The sequence below is a fragment of the Argentina silus genome (assembly GCF_951799395.1).
Source record: "Argentina silus genome assembly, chromosome: 10".
NCBI lineage: Eukaryota > Metazoa > Chordata > Actinopteri > Argentiniformes > Argentinidae > Argentina > Argentina silus.
The window spans coordinates 11,287,940-11,315,281 of NC_139664.1; the positions used below are offsets into that span (position 1 = coordinate 11,287,940).

At 43.3% G+C, this 27,342-nt stretch overlaps 1 protein-coding gene across 2 annotated transcripts; it reads left to right on the top strand.

The window, feature by feature from the left end:
• Window positions 1-4,759: 4,759 nt before the first annotated feature.
• On the top strand, window positions 4,760-27,342 carry hdac9b (histone deacetylase 9b). Of its 2 annotated transcripts, none has more exons than XM_083679063.1 (11): window positions 4,760-5,159; window positions 12,905-13,146; window positions 13,462-13,642; window positions 14,305-14,428; window positions 14,583-14,704; window positions 19,866-19,997; window positions 20,384-20,499; window positions 22,102-22,224; window positions 22,976-23,171; window positions 23,428-23,645; window positions 25,306-27,342. In XM_083679063.1, exons 1-11 carry the CDS (start codon window positions 5,051-5,053, stop codon window positions 25,630-25,632), a joined length of 1,890 nt encoding a protein of 629 aa, XP_083535189.1. In that variant the 5' UTR covers window positions 4,760-5,050; the 3' UTR covers window positions 25,633-27,342. The 2 variants fall into 2 exon arrangements, with proteins under 2 accessions (XP_083535189.1, XP_083535190.1); XM_083679064.1 differs by lacking the exon at window positions 4,760-5,159 and adding an exon at window positions 5,473-5,488.

Here is a 27,342-nt window from a genome sequence, read left to right on the forward strand (position 1 = left end):
GCTGATGTAAGGTGGTGGGCACACAGGTAATTGCTGTGCAGAGGTAATTTCCCTATAGGCCCTGGCTCTTCTCAGAGCTATGGAGGGCCAGTGGGAGAGCCTCCTGAGTGCTGGGGGGGGGGGCGGTTACGTCAGAGCTCTCTGTTACCATGCACCCCCACGCTGGGACATCCCCACTGACTGGAGAAATCAGCACCTGGCAATATTTACATCCGCCACAGTCCTCCCTGGATAGAATGATGAAACTCTGACCAAATGTTATACAGACAAATAGGCTGCATCCACACACATATTGGAAACATGTACATGTATTTCTCACACATGGATATACACGCACACAGGCATGCACGCACGTACTCATGCACACACAGACACACACAGACACACACACACACACACACACACACAGACACAGACACACACACACACACACACACACTCACATTTTATGTATGCATTTGCTTGTTCAGATGCATATTGATCCAGATGATGTCACAGCAATGTGAGATGCACTCCTCGTAATCAATTTATCTGACATCAGGCGATCCTCCTTTGAGATAAGGCAGATCTTTGAAGTACAGAAAGACAAGGAACAAAAACCGTTGACTCATCCCCTCCCACACATAGATCATCTGCTATTAGGAGGAACAAAACATTTTTAGGCTGGTTTTAAGTCTGGTAAAGAAGCACTGTTTGTCCACCCCTCCTGTCTGTTGCAACACTCCCTTCGTACTGAAGCCTGTCTCCCTGCTGTGTTTCGTCATGCACAGTGTGTCAGAGAGCAGCAGTGGTGTGGTGATTAAGCCACAGAACTAGGGAGTTGTTTTTGAACTGATAATTGTGTTATCTTGAGTAGACTCATTTTGAGAAAGAAAAAATCCTCAGGTTATGACCAGGATTTATGTTAATAAAACCGGCGTGCTTGTGTCTGTGTATGTATGTGTGTGTGTGTGTGTGTGTGTGTGTGTGTGTGTGTGTGTGTGTGTGTGTGTGTGTGTGTGTGTGTAGTGTTCTTTCCATTTTCACACCCCCTGCTGTTTGAGACAGGCTATAATGGCCTTTCTTTTAAATTTGGAAAATGCTCTGGGCGCTTCATCGGCTTGGCCCACTTGTGCCTCCATCCCCTATCAACCCTTGCCTCGTAGAGCAGAGAGTGGAGTGGACACTGACGTTCACACTTAAACGCTTTAATAGGACTAAAGTAGACAAAGGCCGCTGGTGACGCAGGAGGAGCTATAACAGGCGCGCCACATCGCAGGTTTACTGGCCCCTGCCCATCGGCCAGGGCTATTTCCAATCCCACAATCCCTCATCGGGTTTAGGAAGCTAGTTATAAATAAAAAGAGTAGGTTAATCGCCGCCCCTATGAATTGTCCCTGTTATTTTGGTATGGGGAGCAGTAGGGCAGATAGTCTGGTGCTATTCATTTTACATTACATTTTAGCCATTTAGCAGATGCTCTTTTCCAGAGGAACTTACAATAAGTACAATTGTCTGAATCAACAATCAAGTAACTGAATCAACTATACATCACAGTCATCGCAAGTAAGATTTTCTATGACAATAAGTGGCACAAGCAGTCACAGTGCTACATAAAGGGAAGAAAACAATTGAGCATATTTATTTATTTTAATTTAAGGCACACATACTATTTATTTATTGGATACTTCCAATAAATTGACGTGGGTAGCGGTATTTCAACTCAAGGAGTGAGTTTACTGTAAAATCTCAACTTGGTTACACTCACCCCTCGAAATTCACGACACCACAGCGATCCTAACCGTTGAGCTGAGCGCAACTGCGAATCCGGTCATGGCACCAATGTAACAGGCGTCACACTGCTGCAAACAGTTTTGCTTCCTCGCACTCCAAGCTCACAAGAGTCTTGAACCTGCGTCCTCTGTATTGCACACACACACGTGACTGTCCCCGCTATACCCGATGCTAACCAGCTACGCCACCAACAAGCTAAATTCGATGGCGCAGATGTGGGTATTTCAACTAAAGTAGTGAGTTTTCCATCTCAACTCAGTTACAATCATACAGTATGTGCACTGCAAATTACTGTTGGTTGTCTCAATCATTATTTAAGGTCAGAGTTCAAAGGCAAGTTGTTTCTGGAATTTAAGCACACAGTAGGGATGTATGTTTTTTATTTATTTATTCCATACCACAATAGAACAAAAAAGCACACATTGTGAAATCATGGTGTAAACCAACACAGTAAAAAATATAACTCAAGTCATTCAGGACTTTCCAGCAATGTGAAAAGTTGGATAGACTACTAGATTGTCATAACACTGTATGACTTGCATTGTCAAAGCCTCAGTCAGTGTTCCCCCTGAGATCCTTCCTCTTTTTGCCCCATCATCCCCAGTGACATCTCTAGGTCAGCTTCCAGAATCAGAATCAAGAGCTAGAGCTGGAGCTGGCATGACTCTGTGACAGATGTCCCAGTTGGGTCTTCAGCTGTTATTGCCATGGGTTTGGGTCCATGTTAGCTGAGCAATCTCACTGCCCTGACCAGCAAGCCAGCCAAAGCCACCTCAGATAGATCAGGAGTTTCCTAAATCCTAATTAGCTGAGATTATGTCGCCCGGTGGAGATTTTAATTATCACTGATTATTGACAATGTTTTCAGTGATGCACTGCAGGTTAGATAATGAAGGCTTGCTTTTTTCAGATGGAGTATTTATATTCATTCTGCAAACCAAACGGAGCAAATTAATATGATTTTCAATCACATTGCTCAAATTTAACTTTAAAATGTTATTATATAATGGAGTTCAAGCATGGCCAATAAATCAGAAGGCAGTCAAACTGATACTGTATGCTCCTTTGACAATTTTTCTCTTTTAAGAACAGCCATACAGTACAGAGTATCAAGCTTTAGCATTCAACAATATAATTGTTTTGTTGACTTCAGTGAGCCTGTGAGTCCTGCATTTCCTCCTCAGCTCCCTTGTTGTGCTGTATTAAAAGGATTGAGGGTTTAAATGTTTTCCCAGCTGAAACAACACAATAAAACTCCTTCTCTGTCTCTCTCTACCCTGCGAGTCGTCAGCGCTCAGGACCTAAAAATAACTCTGCTGGCTCCACGCCCCTGGCTGGGGGACAGGTCAAATTATGAAGGGAAGATGAAAAATTTAAAGGCACAGCCTGCTTGGCCACAAACTAAGCCCTGCGTCAGTGGTCAGAGAGAACACTCGACCTGACGTTTATGTGTTATGGAGTCTGATTGTATTATGAGTCTCTGTCAGGGAGAATATTACACTGTTTTGACAAACCAAAGCAATTATTTTCTCGTCCATTCAAACAGACACTTTATATTAAACGATCTCCTATACTTTTGTTATTGTACAATGCTATGGAAGGGCTCCTGACCTAGTTCTAGTGTCATGTTTATGTCTTAGAATTTTTTTTTTTCCATCACACAAGAATATTAAAGTTAGTGCTTTTGTAGGAGTGCCTTTCACAAGGACAAACAAATGCTGAGAATTTATGAGAGTCTGATTTATGTAATGGTGTCCAAACTGTTAATGCATCTTAGACTTAGACTTGGCTGGCTGAAGGCGTTCTTCCTGAAGAGTGACAGTGCCCTGGATACACACTGAACCCTGCTGTTCAACACACTGAGATAATGCTCAAAGGTTTGGATTAAGATTCTTAATCTAACACACACACTTAACTGTGTACTTGGTCAGGTGGTCTGTGGGGCCCTGACACATTTCACATCTACAGTATTTGTTTCACATGCAGACATCAGCCAAATACACTAGCAGTTTATTGTTCTCCTTTAGTAATACCTCAATAATAACCTGCCAGATGCTTGTAGCAACAGTTATATGAATTATATAGATGTAACAAAGTATATACTTAAAGGGACACTTAACCCATTTTTAACATCACATTAATTATATCCAGCACCATACCAGTGTCTACATATCTGAAGACAAGGATTTTCTATGTTCTGTAGCCACAGAGATAGAAAAGATGCTAGGGAAATGACTATGTCACTATGTGACTACTATCACTATGATGTCGTATACAAAAATAATTCAGTTATTTTCATAAACTAAAATGAGTTTTCAGCCAGGGAATGAGTTTGTGGCTGCAATTTTGAAAATCAATGAATTAATTGAATTTGTTTTTACCCCCAGTGACATCATATGGGGTAATTTCCTTAGGACCTTTAGTTATGTCTTTTTGACTACAGAATGTAGAAAATTTGAAAAGAGAGAGAGAGAGAGAGAGAGAGTGAGCAATATGTAGAAAAAAGAAAGAGAGAAGGGAGGAATCAAGTCTCCATCTGCAGAGAGGGAGTCGGGAGACATGCCTTCTGGCAGGAGCTGAAGAAGACAGCTGTGTTTGGTGTGGTATTTTTAAATGCATCAATGCTGCTCCAATCCCCTCGCCTCGCCTGACCTATTTTTAGCCAGGGCCGGCCATTGTTCTATTTCTGTCACCTGTGGGCCCGCTGTTGTTGATTCACATGCAAATGAAGCTTGCACCCTCTCTGGCTAGCATTACTGCCTCAGAGAAGTGCTCAGTAAACAGCACACGGCTCTCTCAGCAGCTCAACACTTCACTCCAACTGGGAAAGGCTCTCAGCTCAGACATTTTACTGAAAGAGGAAGAGAAGACAGATGGGTTGCGAGTGAGTGAGAGAGAAAGAGAGAGAGAGAGAGAGAGAGAGAGAGAGAGAGAGAGAGAGAGAGAGAGAGAGAGAGAAGCGTAGAGATAAGGGAAATAAAAGGGTAGTAGCTCAGTGTTACAAGGCGAGTACCAGGGAAGCAGGACTTGTCATCTTCTCCTAACACTGTGTGAATAGTGACTTGACTGAGGCAGTGTACACTGAGTGGGGAAGCCTTGCACAGGGAGCGTGTGGTTAGTGTATTGCGTTACAGTGAGAGTGTTTTCTCAGAGGAGGAGGCAGAGGAAGGGAGAGCGTCGCTGTCGTCGTCCTGGTCTTTCCCCTGAGTGGCTGAGGGCTGGCTCTTGGTGACAGGAAGCACAAGGCTTGCGATGAGACCTGAGAGCTGAGTGGAGTATGCTGCAGACGATTTACGAGGGCGAGTCGAGTTTCTCCACAACAGACGGGCTCGTTGGACACCAGCGGCTCCTCAACCAACACAAGATGCACAACGTGAACAACTCAGGTGACCAGACAGAGCAGTGTTTCTACTCCTAAGGGATCTATCTCTCTTTTTGTCCCTCTCTTTTTGGCATCTCTTTTTCCTCTCTCCCTATATCTCTTGATCTCCCGGTCTGTTGCTCTCCCTCCCTATCTCCAACTCTCTGTCTCCCTCTCCCTCCCTCTCTCTCTCTCTCTCTCTCTCTCTCTCTCTCTCACTCTCCCTCCCTCCCTCGGTGTCATTCTCTCAACTCTCCGGTCTCTCCCAGTCTCTCTCTCTCCCTCTGTGAAAGAGGGCTCCAAACTTCTCGGCACAGCAACGCGTTATGATCAAGCACTGCTATCTGTATCCAGGTATTTACTCTTGTGATGTGCCTGCATGGTTTTACAGTGTTCTAATGGATGGATAGTTCCTTGTATTCACTTAATGTCAAGCTCATTTTGCTGGTATTCTGAATTAAGTTAAACAGATGTCATAAGAGCCTTTAAAGAGAGTAAATCCTGTTGGTTAAATTATGAATTGTGAATATGTATGTGTTCTCTGCTGCATAGCAATGGTACAGTTATTATTATAATTTGTTTAAGTCATTGTCACATTTAAATAGCATGAAAACATGAAAGGGATGTTGTGTTTTGAGAGCTTCCATGTCAGTCTTCACTTTTGAGGTAACAGGAAATACCATGACGAAAATATAGAGAGAACATCAAAAAGGTTATCTCTGTGGATATTTCCCACAGACAATTACATATTCTATTTTTGACCTGAGCATTTAATTAAAGGGTACAAAGCTGACATCAGTATGAGTAATGCCTGTTTACTGTATTGACTCGAGATGAGTCACTCTACTATTCTCAGATTTTTTGACTTGTGGTTATTCATAAAATTCAGTTGGCTCATGTCCTCTGAGGGGTAACGGCATTGTATTCTGGGAAAGTGTAAATGTCACGAGGGTTGCTGGGCAGCATGTGAAATGAGAATGCACAGATTGAGTCATGTACAGTGTATTGTTAGCAGTAAGTGGAATACCAGGAAATTATTCTGGGCACTGATTTCTCAACGGTCTCTCTCTACAACTTGTGAATAGAGAAAATACGCTTGAATTATTCACACTCATCCCCCATATGTATCACTTTAGGGATACAGATTGAGTAGCTATTATTCTTGTTGACTATTTTATGTAAGACAAGTCTTTTATACTGTACAACATACTGCTAACAAACCAGAAAGAAAGATGTTCGCTAACCACAAAACAGTTTGTGGTTTAAGCATGAGTGCAGGCAAGCTGAAAGAGACTGGGACACATTATCCAGGGCAGTCGGCTGAACAAGAGGAGATGAGGGAATAAGGTTGTAGGATGACACATTCTGCTCCTCAGTCAATACATCAGGTCAGTAAATGCGTGAGAAGATTAGGCTTCTAGAGCAGGTTTTCTTCAAACCTCAGAATATTATCTGCCACACAACAGATATTTTAAGTGCCTGAATTCAGGCTTCTTGCTTATTCTGTGGGTCAGCTATTCTTAGGTGTGTTATTTTCAGCTTATGGCATTAGCCAGCTAAGATTAGGCGGTTTGCCGTTATCATTCCGTTTCAGTATGCTCCTGATATCACAGTGCTTCGGAAGAGATATTCATAGTGAATGCTGTCATTTACCTATTTAGTATGTGTACTTTATTCTGTATCAGTTGTTGACTGTCTAAATATTCTATTGTCATATGCCTATAATGCTATGTGCATAGGAGGCACAACACTGCTGTCCTCAAAGCAGACCTGTTCCTCCTGACAAAGACAGGGTTTGAAGATCTTGAGCCAAGAATTTAGATCAAGAGGACTCTAATAACATAATACATATATGTTACAGTATTATGAAGACAGTTAATGATATTCTGTGGTTTAGTTATCATTGTGGCCAGCTGGAGTACCTACAGAACATTCAAAGGTTTCTCTCAAACAGACCACTTAAACTGACACGTCATGTAATACCCTACTCATCTCAGCTTTTATATTTCAGCTGAATGAGTTCAGATAGATTTATTATTTTATTCAGCTTCGATGGCCTAGGTATTGTAGCAGTGGCATCAAAGTTCTTTGGCAACAACAACAAAGTCCTCAAACCGGCTCTTTCACACAGAGAGAGAAAAGCTAATTATCCTGAAAAATATAATGCTTGATGGTGTCAAGTAGGAACACGGCACTGCAACAAAAGACAAACATTGCCGCATCCATCATGTCCTCCTCTTGCAATGCCATCTCCTCTGTTCGTCAACAAAGAGCATCAATGGGGATTTTTTAATTTATTTTTTTACTTTGTGCCACTGCTGCATTAAAATATGTCTCTCTTGAACTCTAAAACAATTGTTGAATATTGCAGTTTTTATGCGCATCATCCACAATCATAACCTGGTTATGAACAATCACCATATTGTTCAGTGCAGTATCCTACAGCTTCTTGTTTACTCTATATTTAGATACAAATTAGATCAAATGAACATGTTACGATTACGTTAACTTTCTAAGAGGGACCTTATGTCTTGTGTGTATTGTGTTGTTTTTAGAAAGATAATTGGTTATCTTCCTTTTATCATATTTTTCACTTTCTTCTTTGCGTGCATCGAAATCAAATTAATTACAGGAATATCATGACAAATAGTGTACTACTTTTAGCATCCAGATAAAAGGAAGTGATGCTCCATGGTTTATGTTAACTTTGTAAGAGGGGCCTTATGTCTTTTGATATTCTGTTGTTTTTAGAAAGATAATTGGTTATCATCGTTTTTAATTTTCTTCCTTGCGTACATCAGAATCAAATACATTTTCCAGAATTATCATGACAAATACTGTACTACATATAGCATCTAGATATTAGAGAGGCGATGCTCCATGGTTTTGCTCTCCTCTTCTGGCCCCACCTCCATCCCCTTCAGTGCTTGTGGTTGGGCTTGTAGCTGTACTTCACCAGGGAATATAGGACAGCAATAGACAGTGACACAAAGGCATTTGATTAAAAGATTAGTTTGCTTGTTTTTAACTTGTGTGATTTGTTTGCTGATTACAGTATGTTATGTTCATCTAATCACAACATACGTCTGTGTTATGCTGTCTCAGTCAAAGACAACTGTTTAAAATGGCTTCTTTATTATGGTACAAGACTAGACTTGACTACTGTTTTTGCAACCTATGGTAGAAGTTATGTGCAATACTATTGACTTGCAGGTCTTCCTCTTTGTGTAGTAGCTACTGTATGATTTCTGTTGTGTCATGACATACAAGTATGTTAGTGAGTTTTCAGAGGTGGATATTAAGGCCCACTGGGGGAAAGGCCCGTAGTGGTTTGTGGTGTGGCTCTCTTTGTTAGCAGATAGCCTGCAACCCAGAGCTCTGGCTGAGCTGCAAGGACGAGCCTTAGACTTAAAATAAAGGCCTGTTTCCTGCTTTAGACATGCCAGCTGCCCAAAATAACAAGGCACTTAATGAGAGATCCAGCACCACATTGCAAGCCCAAGCATCAGTCTATTTTTGCCCTGAAACATCTTCTGCATCTCTGAGTTTCTATAAATACAGGGGAAAACAGAGTTTAAAGTGTGCAAAAGACTTGGTTGTGATAAGAATGTTTTCGTCTTGTAGAAGTGTTGTGTTCATTTTGGCTTGTTGAATTGACTGTATTATATTGTTAAATTATCAAAAGAAATTCCCCTTGGTTTGTTGTTATTATTTCAGTTTTTTCTCTGATGCCAGTGTGAGACGTTTTTGATTCTATGTGATACGGTTGTAACAATTCCCTAAAGTGATTATCCACATGGCAAATGAAACAAAACAAAAAAGAAAACAATAAATGTCTGATTATCATTTTGGTTTCTTATCTGTCATGAATTAGTTTTTCCAGGAATGCTTTGGTTATTTTAGTCAGTCAAGCAAAGTGCTATCATAATGATGAAACACCGTAGACACGTTAAATAACCTTGAGGGAAATGTGTCTACTTGGTGTCATGGTGGTGATGACATGGTCAGCTCTCCATTTAGCCTGATCTATAATAAACCATAACCACTGTATGCATATGACATAAGATAGCAACAAGGAATGTAAGAGCAGTATCTAGCGTGGGATTGAAAGGTTCCATCTTCCAGACAGTTCTTATTAGGATAAATGAGAAAACAGCCAACAAAACAGTGCACCTCTCCTTCTCTTCACATGTGACAATCCTATCATCAGAGACATGTGTCTATTCTCTCTGCTGTGTGGGAAGTCTGTTAATGTGGCCGGTGGAGGTAAAAAAAGACATCCATCCAACATCTCAAATTAAGGCTGTGATCGTCACTCTAACCGCCATCATGGCTAATGAGAGACAAATCTGTTATAGAAATAAACACTTTGGGGACAGCAGCAGTGTGGTGGCGTGGAGGGAGTGTGGTCACTGTCCATGAGTCACCCTATCCCCCCCTTGGCAGGCCCTCCAGGGGGGAGGAATTTGGGCATGGGGCAGGGTGCTTGTCACTCCCTGGTGCTAAAAACAAATTGGGACCTGTCATTCATAAATCTCTTGTTTACCAGCACCCTAGTGACATCTCTAAGCACTCTCCACCAATCAGGAGACCTAGATTTCACTCTAGGAACCTGGCAAATGCATACGTATCATCAGGGTTCCAATCAGTCGGAGCAATATTGGATCATTGAAAGCTGAAGAAGCTGTCTCTTCGCAGTGAATGAAGCCACCCAAAAGCTACGTAAATGCAACAGGGCGTTTTTTCTTTTCTTTTTTTGTGCCTGTGTTAAATTAAGCAGGCGGCCTCACAAGTGTGACAGTCTTTCACACATTGTCTATATTAAGACCTTGCTCAGAAAAGGTTTTATATTTAGCCGCAGTTACTGATGGTTCTGTATTCTCCTCTGTCTATACCTGGTGTCTGTGCTGCAGATCAAAAGCGGATTTCGGTTTCAGTACACATTTACCAAATAAATTTATGGTAAATCTTATCTAAACAGAGGGCGGTTGCAGGCCTATTTTAATGATACCTTGTGATACTGGTTGATTAAATGGGTGTTCTGCATAAAGATTGCAGTCTCTATTCTCTCTGTCGTTTGGTGTGCTTATCTGTATACAGTGTCTGCGCTTCATGTAAACAACAGGACATGATGTTGATAAGAATCATAAACCGTACTTCCATGTTTATGGCTCGAAATGAGAATCTTCACTTAAGGTTAAACAATGTCTACCCTCATTATTGCAAAGGAATGGAACATTATTTCTCCTAAACATTTGTACGCCGAGACTTAAGACCATTGAATAGAAGCACAACAGGCACAACAGGCTGTTCTGGGTTTCTCAAGTCAATCTGAACTACGCTGCGCTGTCAAAAATGGCTTACGCCCTCACCCTCCACCCCTTAAGCTTAAAGGCATACACTCCTCAGTATGATTTGGCTCGGCTGGATGCACAGATCAAAGTCGAGCTTCTTAATGCCAGTCACAGCGAGGGTACAGAATGAAATATGAGATTAATTAGATATCACAGTGGCGGATTCTCCCAGCCAGCAGGTGTTTTTGATGCTATTTTTAACGCCATTAGAGCAGCAGCATCGGGGCCGTCTGACTCACAGAGCCTTTCATCGGTTCACAGGTTCACCAGTGCTCCTGGAACAGCGCCTGTGTGCTACAAAAGACTCCTTTGTCAAGTACTTACAAGCTAAGATTAATATTCCCTGTCACTAGAGGAAGGTCTATGCTGCTACAGGTGCCCAACGCTTCTGTCTGTGCAGAGGAGCTCCTCTCTGTCATTTAAATTGAGCTGTTTTTAGAACAGAGAGAGAGAGAGAGAGAGAGAGAGAGAGAGAGAGAGAGAGAGAGAGAGAGAGAGAGAGAGAGTGAGAGTACAGCAGAGGAGTCCCCTTTCTGGCTTCACTCTCAGAGTGTCTCAAAGATAAGAAATCACCTATCCTATCCAATAAATAGATTCTCTTTTGCTGTCAGATGTATTAATGGCAAGTGTGTGTTGAATGTTTTGTCTGTGTAACTCATGCCTTACATAAGACCCTAAAGGATGATATAATAGGATGTCACATAGATACTGTAAGAAGGAGACGACATGCAGTGAGACGCAATATCTGCAGGAAGGGGATAATCATGTCGCCAGCGTTACCATGGCAGCAAGTTAGGGTGGTGGATAGGGTGTGGGGGTTGTCATAGCCCTGGATTGCGCCACTTGCTTTTATGTTTCTATTTATAATCATCACCGCCGCACACAGACGCTACGGTGGCAATGAAAAACAGACTGCATAACAAAACAAATGGGCGGCAGTATGTTTAACATTATCCGAGAACAGGAAAGGTATGTTGTTCATTGATAACTAGGCTAAATGGGACTTGATATAGTACGTTTAAACTCTGACCAGCCATTTTTAAGAGGAATTGGTTTATGGGTTTACATATTGTACATGTCTGACTGGGCCAGCAAGCTTTGGCCATAATATGACCATGTACATTACAGATTCAGGATCCTCTCAGTCTCCCTATGAACAGGTGGTGTTGTAACACTGCCTGTATTTGTTCCCCCAAATGTGTCCCATGAGAAGATTAAGGCAATGAATGCAGTCAATAAATCTCCCCTCAGCCTTTGGTATTTTAAGTAGGTTTGAATATTTTCTTTCAGTCTAAAAATGGAAGGGACGTCATAAGGTCTGTACAATATGTACTATTCTCTGAAACGTTACGTCACTCGATGAGCATCACAGGAATGTTTTCAAAGAAAAATCATAGCAGCACATAAATGTCACATTTGAGAACAATAGTTGTCATTATTATCATGGTAGAACAGACAGAAGAGTTATGGTTCACAGTAAAAGAAATCTTGCTGTAATTCATAACCCGTAGTGAGGGGCATGATACAGTAGCATGGTTAGCTATCCTCCACGGGGCAGAAAGATGGAGTAGCCTTGTCCTCTATCGTCTAAAGTGCCTATTGATTTCCTCTGTGGAATAGTCTATACATAGAACCTGGACACCTAGGGGATGCCCTCTCATTCGGTACCTAGCTATTATCTATAATGGGGAGCAGGTTGACAAAGACAAAGGCAATTTGCGCTGGTGTGGACACTGCAGTGGTTGGTCTATCAGAGGAGTGGGAGTGGACTGGAATACAAGGGGTCTAAAATCACAAACCGTTTCATTTTTTTTGCTTTAGATTTTTATGGGAACTAGAGATGTCTGCATGATGCACTGGTGAAGTCAAGAGGGAGCAGAGACCTAAACTCCCTTTTTATTTATTTATGCAACAATGAACAGACAAGACTTTTATGTAAATACTTTAAATGACCATTTCAACATGTCGTGCCAAGCCTCCATTGAGTCTCTGTAGCTGCCCCCAGTGGGCTCACTGTATGCGGATGTGATCCAGTGTTTGTTTATAGAAACTGTAATATAATTGCGGGTTTCCATGGATCACAGGAGAGAAGGAGAGAAGGCTGTGTTCCTCTTCTCTGGTTCCTGTCTCTCTCCCTCGTTTAGCTGGCACTGTTCCCAAATGCTGTCCGTCCATAGAATCCTAGCCTCTCCTCTTCCCTACGGCTCAAAGCAATATGCGCCTCACTCAGACACTCATGTAATGATCAGTGCAGAATATTTTCTACACATGTTCAGTAATGGAGAGCAAGTCACTACGAACAATACATTGCTGATACACTGTATGACAAAAAAAATAAAAAATAAAAAATAACATTGAAAATAATTTTTTTTGTAGTGTCCATATTAAACATTCTCTTTTTTCCTCTCCCTCCTAGTGGATATTAAACAGGAGGTGCCATTGGCTGTAGAGGCCGTGTCTCCATTGGACCTACGTACAGACCCAAGGATGCTGGGGCCAGGCTCAGACCCGGGGCTGTGGGAGAGGCAGCTGCAGCAAGAGCTGCTCCTCATCCAGAAGCAGCAGCAGATCCAGAAACAGCTGCTCATCAGCGAGTTCCAGAAGCAGCACGAGAACCTGACCCGTCAGCATCAGGCCCAGCTCCAGGAGCACCTCAAGGTCAGAACCACACACAGCACCTCACTGCACACTCACAGACACAGGCTGAGCCACAGCAGTAGCACAAACCTGTCCAATCAACAGAAATAACAACAATAACAACAACAACAACACAGACTGCTGTTAAGGCTAAGACCCCCAGATCATTAGCTGCACAAACCAGTTTTGATCACAGACACAGCAACTAGTAGTGTGTATATTTAGCGGCACATCTAACTAACAGAAAGCCAGGTAGCAAGGTCACGTTAGCCTATTATTAGGATTAGCTATGTGGTGGTCTACTCCATGCTGACTGAGTGTGTATGCATGTCTCAGCTCCAGCAGGAGCTGCAGATTATCAAGCAGCAGCAGGACCTGGTGGAGAAGGAGCGCAGGCTGGAGCAACAGCAGCAGCAACAGCAGCAGCAGAGCCAGCAGGAGAAGGAGCTGGAGAGGCACAGGCGAGAGCAGCACGTCCTCAGCCTCAGTCTCAGGGGGAAGGAGCGCACCCGAGAGAGTAAGAGCTCACCACCGTCTCACCGCCATCTTGCCACACTAAGTCACCACTGACTGACCACCGCTGAGGTCACATGACACTGTCAACAAACGACCTGTAGCCTTCATATATATCTATGGCTAATTATCCCAATGTACAAATCGACATGGAAAAACAATAGTCTGTATTTTGCAAGCATTAGTAGCACTGTGGCTTATCATAATGAGAGTATTGTTGGAAGCCTCAGTAGATCGTGGCTGTGTTCTACACACTGTGTAGGATACTGTTTGAGATTGACTGCTGACAAGTTTTCCAACTTCCTGGAGTAGCTCCAATTAGACTCTGATCTGGCTGCCCCACTGTTGCATATGTTTTGCCCACTAGGGGGAGATGTTCCTGCATTAGATGTAGATCATCTCAGAAAGATCAATTCTATGGGAGATGAATAGCCTGCCCTACACTCATTTACTGATGTTGTATAATTCTGTTTATTTGTGTTCCAGTCATGAGTAATTCTAAGATATATTAAATTAAAGTAAGAACATTATAGCATTCGAATGTTTGGTAACTTGATAAAAAACAATACAATTATGTAGCCTCTAGATTTGATCCGTAAACATTGTCAATAGCCCTGAGCCCTAGGGTAACCCCAATCCCTTTGGCTCTGACCTCTGGTCTCACAGGTGCGGTGGCCAGTAATGAGGTGAAGCAGAAACTCCAAGAGTTTCTGTTGAGCAAATCAGCCAAGGACTCCTCCCTCAATGGAGCCACTCATGCTCTCATCCACCACCCCAAGCTCTGGTACACGTAAGTACTCACTGTTGTCACTAAGAAAGTGCTGGTTGGCGACAGTAAATAAAATAAACAACTATGTTCCCAGTTATATTCTCCCAAGGTTAGCATAAGGGATAAAGTCCATGGCTGTATTTGTTGTTGAGGTGGTTGTGTTTGCTGTGCCCAGGTCTTCACACCACACGTCTCTGGACCAGAGTTCTTCTCCACTGGGTGGGATGTCTCCCTCCTGCCAGTACACCCTCCCCTCTCCTCAGGATGGCAAGGACGACTTTCCCCTGAGGAAGACAGGTATGCCGATGACCCATCACACACACACACACACACACACACACACACACACACACACACACACACCCACACACACACACACACACACACACACACACACACACATAACACACACACACACACACACACACACACACACACACACACACACACACACACACACACACACAGACAATCAAATAATCCTTCACACACAGCCACAATCAAATCATCTCTAAAGGCTTAGCTCAAAATGAGCAGTTTTTTTTTGTAAACTGCAGGACACTGCTCTCACCTCACATTAAATTTCAACCCAGTTGGACAGAATGCGGATTTGGAAATTTTGTCATTAACCAGTAGTGCCTGTATAGATTGTTACAATTACCTTCCATGAATGGGTTATTATAATACAATTAATGTGGTATGACCTCTGACAGTCAAGGGGTATGTGTATCCATGGAGCATTTCCTGAGGTTGCTGATGACCTGCTAATGAAATCAGTTAGGCACATCATGACCTTTGACCCAGGCCTTGCCCCTTGCCTCTTACCCCTTCAGGGGAACCTCTTACTCAAATAATGGGTGAGGTATGCCAAAGCAGTAACAGCTATCAGAATCCTTCCCTCCTATATGACCCTTCAAGCATAATAGCAAAATATGTGTGCAACAAAATACTAAATACAGGCCTGTTTAATCCACAATGCAAAATTTGTGTGAGTTAATTTATGCTTTCAGATGCTTTACCAGTGTTATTTCCCCCATTTGCATTCACAAAGAAATGCTTTGCTGTTCTTTAAAAGAAGCAAAATCCCTCCACATTGTGTTATGAAACCCACAAAGATCCAAGCCTCTGTGGACCTTTAACAGTTTCACAGTAAATGGGATACTTAAAGGGGCTTAATTTCTCTTGAGTCATGAGCTTCACTAACTATTTTGAAAACACACAACTTCTCACCGAAAAATAGTTCAGGTTTATTGGTTTAAAGTTTGAGGAATCGTCAAGGGACGCCTGTATAAATAAGAATTATACCTCCCTCTAGGTTCGCTCAGGCAGAAGTGCTTGCCAAACTAAAACTGTTCATAATTCTGCTGTGAGGTCACGGAAATGACATTCCATTCTTTCCCCTTTGTGTCTCTTTGAATTACGATGGTAAACAGTTATACCTGTTTAATTACTTAAAGCAGGGGTTGGCAAGTTGTGTATATACACAATTTAGAGATCAGGCAATAGGAATTATATAGTACTTTGTGATATAACTGTAAACTAATTTCTGGCCATTATGGTGGCTGCCTGGGTAAAATAAGCACTTGAGAGGTACATGAAAGTAGATTATGTTTATTGTGTCTCTCTTTGAACATTTACTCCTGCACAGGGAAATGCCACCTACTGTACAGTGTCTCCCCTTCTCTCTCTCTCTCTCAATCTTTTTCTCTGGAAAAATGCCTATAAACCTAGGAGGTAAGGAGTGGCCTCTAAGTCCAAATAACCGGTTGGTAAAGGAATTGGCCTCCCAAAATAAGAGGGTTCCAGGAATTTAATTTGAATTTATCTCAAGAGGCAAAGTATCACCAGCAATGTTTTAGCATATGTTTACTTTTTCAAAAAGTCTTCCCTATATTTTGCATAAAAGATCTTCCCTATATTTTCCAAAAGGAATTAGGATTCGTATGATCTTACTTGAATCATTTTCAAATATCTCCTTGTCTCTGAGAGTAATTCCTATGCATTGATAAAAACCTACAAAAACATTTCCTGCCCTTTGGATTCCAGAATCTATATGTGGTCATTTCCTGTGCAAGGCCCCTTCCCCCACTTCCTGTCTGTCTTCATTAAAGCCCTCTGAGAGGTTGGCACGCGAGGGGGACACACAAAGGTACTGTTGTTCCTGGACCCACTGTCTGTCACTGATGGCTGACTGACAGGTGTCACTGAGTTCGAGAGGGCCATAGCTGGCAGAATGAATTTAGACAGCACTGTTTATTTAAGCAAAGATAGCCCTTGAAAAACAAAGTGGAGATGACTCTCACGTCACATGTTAGACTCCCTAGTGCTTAGTTTGGCCTGAGGGCCTAACACCTTCTTTTTGGGAATTACATTTGTTCAGGTGAAACTTGAGGCTTCACTTTAATGAGATGCTTTAAAACTGGTCACTGGCCACACTTGAGCCGCTGGTTGAAGACTGTTGAATAAGTCAAGATCTACTGTACCGTACAGAACAATTATTTAGCTCCTTTTTGTTTCACAACAACATGCCCTCGTAACAACAGAGGCCTTGAAGTCCTGATATGGCAGTTATGAAGCCCATTTAAAAATCTTCAAGCATGCTCCATTTGACAAGCCATGAAATATGAATTTGATGCATTTATATTGCATTTGTATTGCACTGGGAATAGACTCCATGCACTTTTGTGCATTCACCTACTGGCACCTTATCCTAAACTTTTAGAAACGTGTGGTCTCTGGTAAGAAACAAAGTGCAGTCTCTGTGTCTGAATGCGTTTGATTCTAGGCATGTCTGCTTCCTCAACCTATAGTTGTGTACCTCGATCTCTTACATTCATGACCTGCCACAAATAGATTTAAAGAGAAGGCTATTTCAGCAGTAAACCAATAAGCGTTGCAAATGGTCCTCTTAAAAAATCCAACCATATAAGGCCATTTAATCACAATAGCATTAGTGTATTTATCGTCCTTTGATCACAAGACGGTGGCCATGTCCTTGACTCTGTAACACTCACCCAAAAAAAGCAGTTTAAAGACTTTCACATGATAAACTTGTTTACTTGCCATATATCCTCTGTGCCATGTCGAGGGACTAGAATAGACTGGGCGGAGGGCACGTGATGGCCTGTGGCAAGAATAGACCCAGCTTAGTGGCAAAGAGGTGCTACACCCCCCCAGTCTTGACCCACTTACCAAACGTGTGCAGCCAGCAGGTGCAGTGAGAATTTTAGATGCTTTCTTAACCAGAGGATATTTAAAGGCCTCGGGCAAGGTAGACCTCTATTTGCACCTCCCCATGGTGAGAATACGATATGTGCTTATTTCAATAGTATTGATTTCTCTGACAACAGGAAGTCCTCTCTCCTGTTTTTAGCCAGCCCATGTTTTTACAAATACCATATTGCCCTAATACAAGCCCTACAGACACTAACAACCTAACACAGACCTTCACCCATACACAGAACACAACACAGTATGCCAACATGTACTGTTAGCCATTTTCCTTGTACAGCACAGTGTACAAACAGCAGCATTGCTACAGTATGAGAGTCGCCCACACAGCCACCTGGCCTTGTCTTGGTCAAGTCCCTAATGGAGAGAGGCAGCCACACTGACAGCAGAGTTAACATTCTGAAGAAGTGGAGATAGCATAACACATTCAGCCTGCAAAACCTCAAGCCCTGCAGCACTACTTTCACATGTAATAAGGTGATTGATTTATGGCCACGGTAAACTCCTGGCTCATGCATATTATGTGTTTTAGTTGGATGAGGTGCGTTGGCAGCTTGTCAGCGATGAATGAAATGACCCAGGTGTTGGATGTGAGAGCTTAGTTAGAGATGGCTGCTGCCACCGTCGCCTCCTGTTGCGTTGTGGGTAGCATTCATTTTCCATGGAGACCCTGTGACAAAGTCCCTGTCTCCTGCTCTGCTGCTGTCTGGCGTTCCCGTGGCGACCGATTGGGATGCGGAGCTTGGTGGCAGCGGTGGTAAAAATAGAAAGCAATCAGGGCAGCGGGGCGTGAAGCGGATTCATGCAACTCCCTGCAGCGCTTTCTCTCCATCTATCTCTCCCTCACCCTTTCTTCCTCTCTCTCTTTCACTCTACCCCACAGTCACAGGATTACAGACCTATACTGCGTCACTGCATAGGAAAGGGGCTGCTGCATTTGACAGTTGTTGGAAATATAAGCATCTGGCTCAGTCTCATGGCTTCACCCCACTTCCTCCCCATTTCTACCCCTACAGTATGTCCCCCCTGCACTTGCTGTACACCATAGCCCCTCACCTCCTTAGCAAATATATGTTGTACACACATGGCGGAGGGCCTTTTCAATAATTGACCTGGACTGAATAATTGAACCACGGTGGTTCTTCTATAACGAAGATAGAGGTTTACAGAACTTCATGGTACTCCAGTTGGAGGTTCACCTCCTTGTTTCTCTGGGTATGAGTCTTGTAGGCCAGGGAATTCCATCATGGCTACAGGGAGCTGCAGGGAAGTCCCAGTGCCTTGGTGCTGGCCCACTGGTTCATTGGCCTTAGGCCTCCATAGGAGCACGCCTCAACACCCAGAAACAACAACAACCGTTAGTCATATTCACTAACCTACGACTAATTCACAGTCTGTTTAATTCTTTTCCCGCCCATAAAGACTGTCCTTTTAAGTACAATATTGAAAGAAAGGGCATTCAATGTGTCTTTCTTTGATATAATTTGTCCATGTCCTTGTGAGCTGTCAAATACAGCAGTTCCTCTCAACCTTTATATTTCCCTAATATTTATTTCACACAGAAGCTGTCTGGATTAGTTTAACATGGGCCGTGTGTGTGGAGTGCGTTGGGGAGTGTGTGTTTGGGTATCTCTGTTTTGCATTAGGAGGGTGGGGTGTGGGGAGCGCCTGAAACATCTGCCATGTTTTTGTGTTAGTTTAACTGCTGCTACTGTATCAGGCTGTGGTCACCAGGGCGGCAGGTAGCGGACTTTTTCACTTAGAGCCTGTATGTTGCTCAACCTAATTTAGTCCAGATGAGGTGGAAATGGGCCCAATCTTGACTCATTTAATCCCTGCAAACAGCTCGGAATGTCTGTGGAATTGAAATTGTGTCATTTTGAAGCCCAGAACCATGTCTATTTCCAAGTAAACCTACAAACTTTTCTAGAACATATGGTTGACCTTGCTTGGGTATTCCTCCATTTCTATGACTGCTATGACATCGCAGCCAAGAGTATCTGCAGTTTTATCCTAGTCAGAGCTGTATAAAAACATATTTTGAATTATATCATGCGTTAGCGACCACATTGTACTCTATCACAGGCATGAACAAACAATTGAGGATTAAACCATTCTTGAATGGATGTTCAGCTGATTTGTGCCTTCCTTATCAGTGATAGAGACCACCAACCATTATGGATGACTTCATGCTTCATTACAACCTGTGGTTGTCTCTCCTCCACAGCCTCAGAGCCCAACCTGAAGGTGAGGTCCAGACTGAAGCAGAAGGTGGCTGAGAGAAGGAGCAGTCCTCTGCTGAAGAGGAAAGATGGCAACGTCATGACTCCTTACAAGAAGAGGGCCCTGGAACTCATGGGTATGCATCACAGTATGGATTTTGTTGTCTTTTTTTTTTTTTTAGACATACTTGTGATTGGTATGCTGTGAGCTTGTGAGATATTGCAAAGAAGAACTTTATGTCCGTCCTAAGTGGTTGAAAAGATAGATTTTTTTGTATAATTCATTAGCATATCTGGCACTAAGTCGGCAATGTGATAACACAGTAATGATCATGGCAGTTGTGAGAGATCATTGTAATTATGCAGCCATAAGGACATACATTATAGTGTAATGATTCTGCTGCTCTCTGTGTGTATATGTGTGTGTGTGTGTGTGTGTGTGTGTGTGTGTGTGTGTGCGTGTGCGTGTGCGTGTGCGTGTGTGTGTGTGTGTATATATCTCTGACTCCTCTCTGTTCCACAGACTCCACACCCACTAGCAGTGCCCCTGGCTCTGGACCCAGCTCTCCCATTGGGGCCTCCAGTGCCCTGGGGGCTGAAAATGGACCCTCCTCTCTACCCACCACCACAAAAACCGAGGTAAGGACCCACAACCTCTCAAATCCTTCCTCCATACACTATACTACTTACAGTGCTCAGACAGAGCTGTTTTGAGGCCAAAGAATATTGTCATTACACAAAAGATCCCTCAGTTGATAGTTGGATGTGCACAAATTATTTGAGCGGTGAAAATCTAACTTCTTATGTCATGGCTCAATCTGTTGTTTGTCCGCCCGCCCGTGTGCACCTATGAAAACACCCAGTTGTCCACTCTGTCTATAACCCTTCTGCCTGTCACAGTCCAGTGGAAATGGCTCCCCACACTGACAATAAAGAGCCCCAGCTCACCCCATGTGTCTGTACTATCAGCCCTCTTTACTACAACTACTAGTCTCCTTCTTGCAAAGGATGATATGCAATAACGTACATGGCATTGACGATATTATTTATGCGGGTAAAATATATTGTACTAAATCTCATATCATTATTCTACACCCCTTAAATGCTCCCCAAGACATACAGTATATCGCACACGTCCTTTAGTTGTTTGGTGGTGTTTCTCAATAATCTTGAGCTTGGCTCCACGGTTTTGTTGGCTTGTAATTGTACTTCTGTCACTGAGCTGGCAGCAGCCCTGTGCTGTGAGTTCTTCTGAGGCGTTTCCCTATAGATTTGTGGCTCAGTTACTGACCAGGGCTCCCCCAGGACCCCGCTCAAACAAAGCACACCATTATAGGGTGGCAGATATGACACATCTCTGGACAATCTTTACCAGAGCAGCTGTGTTTTTCTTAACCATCGCTGTTTACTCTCCCAGGGACCTCTAGTGACATGGAGAGGGAGAAACGGGCCTGACATTGGGGTGTGTGGGGGCTAGGAAGGGGGGACTGTTGAGTTTAATTGATATCCCAGGCGCTGGTAGCCAAAGACACCCACATGTTAACAACATAAACACACAGGATTGCTATTGTATCGGCCCAAGCTGAGACTCTCATGAAATTCACTGGCGGATCGTGGGGCTACCCCATAGGCCTCATGTCTGTTGCAAAAGCAAGTTGTGTTTGTGCACCGTTACATTAGGTATCCTTTTTCAGAGGGAACTGGTCCCTCGGGTCAAATACGGACCGGATATCCACATACAGGTCACTGAGCACTAGTGGGGGTTGGAAGGATAAACATGGTTGTTCCAGAACCACATGCTGGTAGTCTTCACTGCTGGGTACAGGAAGTATGCCCTAGTGCTGATGTTCTCTGGGAGAGTAGCCTGAAGTTGGGGACTGGGGACCGGGGAAGGGGGACTTGGGGAGAAGGGGTAATCAGGGACTTCGGATGCCTTTAACGATAGTTGGTCGTGTTGTCTTCAAAGGTAATATTTCCATGAGGTTCAAGATGACCTTTAACGCCACTCCTTTTTATCGCCCATCATAAAAAAACATGTGCTTTTCCTGCAGTACTGAGAGCAGGGACATTATTCGTCTTACCGCATTAAAGTTTATTGCTGTGCTGTTGTTGCGTTTTGAAATGGTCCATAGTGGGATTTCTAAATTCTCTGTTTAATTTTTTTTTTCTCTCTCTCTCTCTCTCTATCTCTCTCTCTCTCTCTCTGTCTCTCTATCTATCCCTTTCTTTTCTGGGATCCAGCGCTGGCCGTCACAACCAAGGTTATTCAGACCTGAGGACTCTGTGTCCATGCTGAGCCTGTACACGTCTCCCTCCTTACCCAACATCACCCTGGGTCTGTCAGCTGCGTCCTCCCCCCTCAGCGTGAGTACAGGTGGCCACACTGACCTAGTGAAACTCTTCTACTTACAATCACAGTTGTAATACACAGAGGACATTGTCTAGGTAGGCAGGTATCACATTTTGATGTTACATACTGTGCTGTAGAAAGCCATGTACACTCTCCCTCATATATCTTAACAACATTTAGTGATCCATTCTATGAACCGGCAGTATCACTGTTATAAACATTCTTGACATCTTATCGCTCCTTATAAGCCTTTATGAATTCCTTCGAATATATTCCTAATGATATTATCCACTTATTATTATAAATGTTGTTTTCACTGAAAAACATAACAATGTTTTGATTGAGGTCTCAGCTCAGTGGTTTGTATGCTTTCTGTTGAAAGACTTGCCATCAGTGGCTGTCTGGATGATACATACAGCTGCAGGGCAGTGACCTCTGGTCCTAGATGATTTTATACCCCTTAGATAAATATTGTGCTTAAGTGTCTGGTGTCAGGCAGGCCCTTATCTTTCTCTATTACCTCATTCATCACAGCTTTTAAAAAAGTCAGAGCGGTTGCCCACTCAAGTGCAGCTCCAGATAACTCTGTGCATGATACACCATTTTTAGCTTACTGACACATTCCTATGAGAGCGTGTCCATCAGCTGCTCCAAAGCCATTGAAATTATGCTCAGACATCTACCATTGCACAATATCTGTAGTGAAGAAAACTGTAGTGGGAATCCCAGTCCATAGTTTTAATAAGAGTTTTAATGTCCTCTCAGGCTCACATGGTGCTGAAGGAGAAGGCTGGAGAGGGAGGTGGTATGACTGCCATCAGGCATGGTCTGCCTACACAGCTCCTGGGGCCGGTGCCCATGCAGACGGGTCTGGAGACCAAGGTCAGCCCCAGCCACCAGGCCCTGCTGCAGCACCTCCTACAGAAGGAACAGATGAGGCAGCAGAAAATCCTCTCCTCTGGTGAGTCCTTCCTCCACAGTCGAGCCAGGTCTCAGGGAGACTGGGATTTACGCCTCATAAACTGGAGTCTAATTGTATTCTGATTTAACACAAACCTATTTTAGATCATGATATCACAAAGGCTTTATTCACACGAAGGCCATAGTGATCATTTCAGAATTAATATCTACTAAAATGAATTCATATCTATACTAAAGGTATGGCCATTCATTCATTCAAAAATGTGAATTGTTGTGCCCCTCTCTTTTCTCTCCAGGCCAAAGTTCCATGCCCACTCACCCACACTCCCCTCTGGCCATGAAAGATCGTCCCTCCGCCAACAGCCGGCCCAAACTGCCCAAGCACCGGCCCCTGAACCGGACCCAGTCAGCACCGTTGCCCCAGAGCACCCTGGCCCAGCTAGTCATCCAGCAGCAACACCAGCACTTCCTGGAGAAGCAGAAACAATACCAGCAGCAGATCCACATCAATAAGGTAACTGTTCTGTACAGCAGACTCAATTCACCAGAGAGGAGCTCAGATTTCCGGACTTTCAGATTTTCTTTTTGCACTTTATGACCATACTGGAGTCCTCATGGGGACTTAGACAGATCATGTTGATGTGTGATTTTACCACAGGGAGTCTGATCTTATCGTTTTACACACACAAATGCAGATCTATATATAGACTTTTGTAAAGGCATCTGTGGCAGCTCAAGTTTACAGAGCCAGCCCCTAGTCTGTTCTTCCCTGGAATTCCTGGTGCTATTCCTGCTAAGTAAAGAACTTCTGCCCGACTTCAAATGGGGAAGAAATGCTTCCCCTGCACTAATTCTGTTATCATAGCTTAAGGCATCAGTGGTGTTCGCATGCGAACCCTGTGAAATTCAATTCAGCCAAGTTCAAATGAAGGAAAAAGTGCCCAGAATACATGCTTTTGTTCCTCTGTGGCAATATTTGTGTTTCTGTGAGCTGGCCGTGGTGACCTCGCCATCCGAGTGTAATTATTCTGCTGAGGGAAGTGAGTGAGGTGGCAGACAGACACAGTGAAAGGCAGCATTGTGTGAGCTCACACACTGATCTGTCCCAATGCTCTAGCCCGGGAAGACTCATGGGAACCCGATCCGAGAGCTACAAGTGCAACTCTCACTTCAACCTAATAAAGGTCACAACAACTACAGTGAAATTACGGCTAGCTTGAGTTGAACTTTTTTGTGATGTGAAATTTGATATACCACTTCCTTCATTCCTGTTCAAGTTCCTCATAACCAATGTAGGAACTACTAAACAAAACCAAAACGCTGACACTCAAAGGGTTTTGCACTATTTGCAGGCTATTCATAGAAAATGGGTTGTGTAGTCAGTACACTGTGGTCAAGTCTATGATCAAGGACCGGAAAGGATGTTGTACCTCACCTAGCCCCACTGTGAACACTCAGGTCAATTAGATTGCCTGGAGCCGCTTTCTAATTGGAGGTTATAAATGGGCAGTAATCAGGGATGAGCTATCTGTGTTTACTGAGAAGGATCTCTGAATCATTGCCCCAATTATGTCCTAGCAGCAACAACATGGCTCGAAGCTCAGGGGGGTTTTGTACGATGTTACCTGCAACCATAGGGGCTGCTAATGGAAATGTACAATAGCTTAGGGGTCTTAAAATGAGGCATAAAAAGCATTTACTAATGCAAGGCTACAGAGGCTAATTCTTAGATGAAGGGATATTTATACTAGGCCTACATTATTATTATACTAGGCCAAAATGTTAGTGCTAGTGTTAATCTTACCACCTGCCTGGGTAATGTGTGCTACATTGTTCCACTTTCTGTCAATGACAGAATATTCATTAGATGTAGAATGTTAATTAGATGTCAATAAAAAAAAAGGTGAAAACAGTGGCAGTCTCACAAATCTGTTGCACATTCTTGAAGAGCAAGCAGTAGCCTACTACCATTGTCAAATAGAGAATGATTGCATTCTGCATGTCTTCATGGGGAAATTAAGTGTTTGGTTGGATGCATTTAACTGCTTAGCACAGCTGCACTCTCTGGTCTTGCCAGGTCAAACCTGTATGTACTGATACAACTTTAGATTCATTGTAGAATAATCATCTGGCTGTTGACTATTAATTTTAATGTACCGATGATGTATTTGCAGCTGCTGTCCCAGTCTATCGGGCAGTTACGTCAGCCTAACGCACACCTGCAGGAGTCTGAGGAGGAGGAGGAGGAACACAGAGATGAGAGAATGCAGGAGGACAGGCTGCCCCCTAGTGGTGTTATTCGAAAACACACCCTCAGTAGCAGCAGTGGCAGCAGTGGCTCCAACGGGGAGCTCTCCGAGGCCCACCGCGGGGTCATCAAGGTCAAAGAGGAGCCACTTGACAGCGAGGATGAAGCTATGGCCAATCAGAGCCTAGTGGTAGAGCAGAACGCCTATCTTCACCAGGTCCAAGGGAGACTGGTGATAAGAGCCATGATCTGAGAAGGGGAGGGTCCGAGATCACACACTCAAACATTCGCAGACACACACACACACACACACACACACACACACACACACACACACACACACACACATACACACACACACACACATACACACACACACACACACACACACACACACACACACACACACACACACACACACACACACACACACACACACACACACACCGCAGCCACCACACAGAGTAGGCCAAACCTCTCCCTGCCCTGAGATGTGATCCTATCTCACTAAACTACAGCCTTGCCCCAGACCCCTGGACACTCTGTTTGTGAACTTTGTGAAGTGATCTCTGTAAAGTATGTTTCAACGTTGTGTATATAATATGAAGAGAAGAGAATTTAGAATGCTCATTCTTTGAAATTTTAAGGAACTGCTTTGATTGTTTCAAGTCTGCTCATCTGTGTAGACTGCTATGTATACAGTGGATTTAGCATCAGAGAATATTCTACAGCGATGGGGAAGTTCAACAGTTGTACAGTTGTTATGAAAAGCCATTTTATGTTCCCAGAGGGTACATTTGCCATCGATTCACTTTGAGTGCAGACTGTTTCATTAAAAGTACTTTGATATGTTGAAAAAAAGTTACAAAACGTCACATTCTCTGTTGTTCTCCAAAAAGCTGTGATGTTCTGTGTTATGTGGTCTCTGAACTAAAAATAATGAGCATGCTCACGTCTATCTGAGAGAGAATGTATTCTTAAACCTTAAACAGACGACTCACCCGTAGGACCGACATGATACTGTCTGGGAACCATATCGTTCATGGAAGTACTCATGTGCTGCAGTATGAAGGATGAAACAGTAAATGGTGTGCATGGCTGAGTGTGCAGGCTGCTCCACTGGGTCTAGAACTATCTAGGAGCAGCACCAGAACCAGGTCTTGTGTTTTAGCTGAGCTCTCCTCCCTCACTCCCACTGGGTCCAAATCAAAGCTCAGCCAGGTTCCTGCCCAGCTTTCAGCAGAGGAGTCACTGAGAGAGGGCCGGGCAGGAAATGCCTTCTAGAAGCCTGGAGTCGGAATGATTCATGTGTGCAGGAATGTTGGGAGAGGAGGACCCAGGGTTGTAGGAGTCCAAGGGGCCAGGCTTGAGAATTGATTTACTGTCAAGGCGAATTACAAAGTGAGTTGGGGATATGGTTAAGGGAGCCCTTTTTAAAGGGAATCGCTTCCTTCGTATTCCCTGGTGACATGCTTACCTCGACACGCAGGTATGATGTTACTTCAATAAAAAACCCGGGATGGGACCACGCTCCTTTTTCTGGAGACAGTGTTCCCCTGAAAGTGCCCAATGCAACATGAAGACTGTCTTAAAGTGGTCAATCAATGTATTGTATAGCTGTAACCTTCTTCCTGTTTCTTTTGTACTGTCAATGTAAACATGTTAGTATGGGGTTTCTGTGTTTGGGTTCCTGTGAAGGACATAAAGTATATGTCTGTTCGTCCGATACTGTACCTTCAGTTCATCCAGTTATACCGTTTTTTTGTGTGTAAGAATCACCACAATCAGAACAAAGTCAGTCTTGTTCTCTTGCTCCTTTGATTTGGTTGTAATGAGACCCCCTTCATTACCAGTGGGGGGTCTTGTGTTCTGTTCATAGCTGTTTGCGTTTCTTCTCTCTTCTGCCTTGTGTTACAAACCTTTCTTTTTTAAATAAAGTTCATTCCCCTACTGTGCAACTCTC

What these genes read in the sequence shown, in the direction of transcription:
- hdac9b (XM_083679063.1), top strand. Translation starts at nt 5,051, where the DNA reads ATGCTGCAGACGATTTACGAGGGCGAGTCGAGTTTCTCCACAACAGAC. An exon ending in GAGGGCCCTGGAACTCATGG is followed by an intron (nt 19,998 to 20,383) that starts GTATGCATCACA and finishes TCTGTTCCACAG; the next exon opens with ACTCCACACCCACTAGCAGT. An exon ending in CCACCACCACAAAAACCGAG is followed by an intron (nt 20,500 to 22,101) that starts GTAAGGACCCAC and finishes TCTGGGATCCAG; the next exon opens with CGCTGGCCGTCACAACCAAG.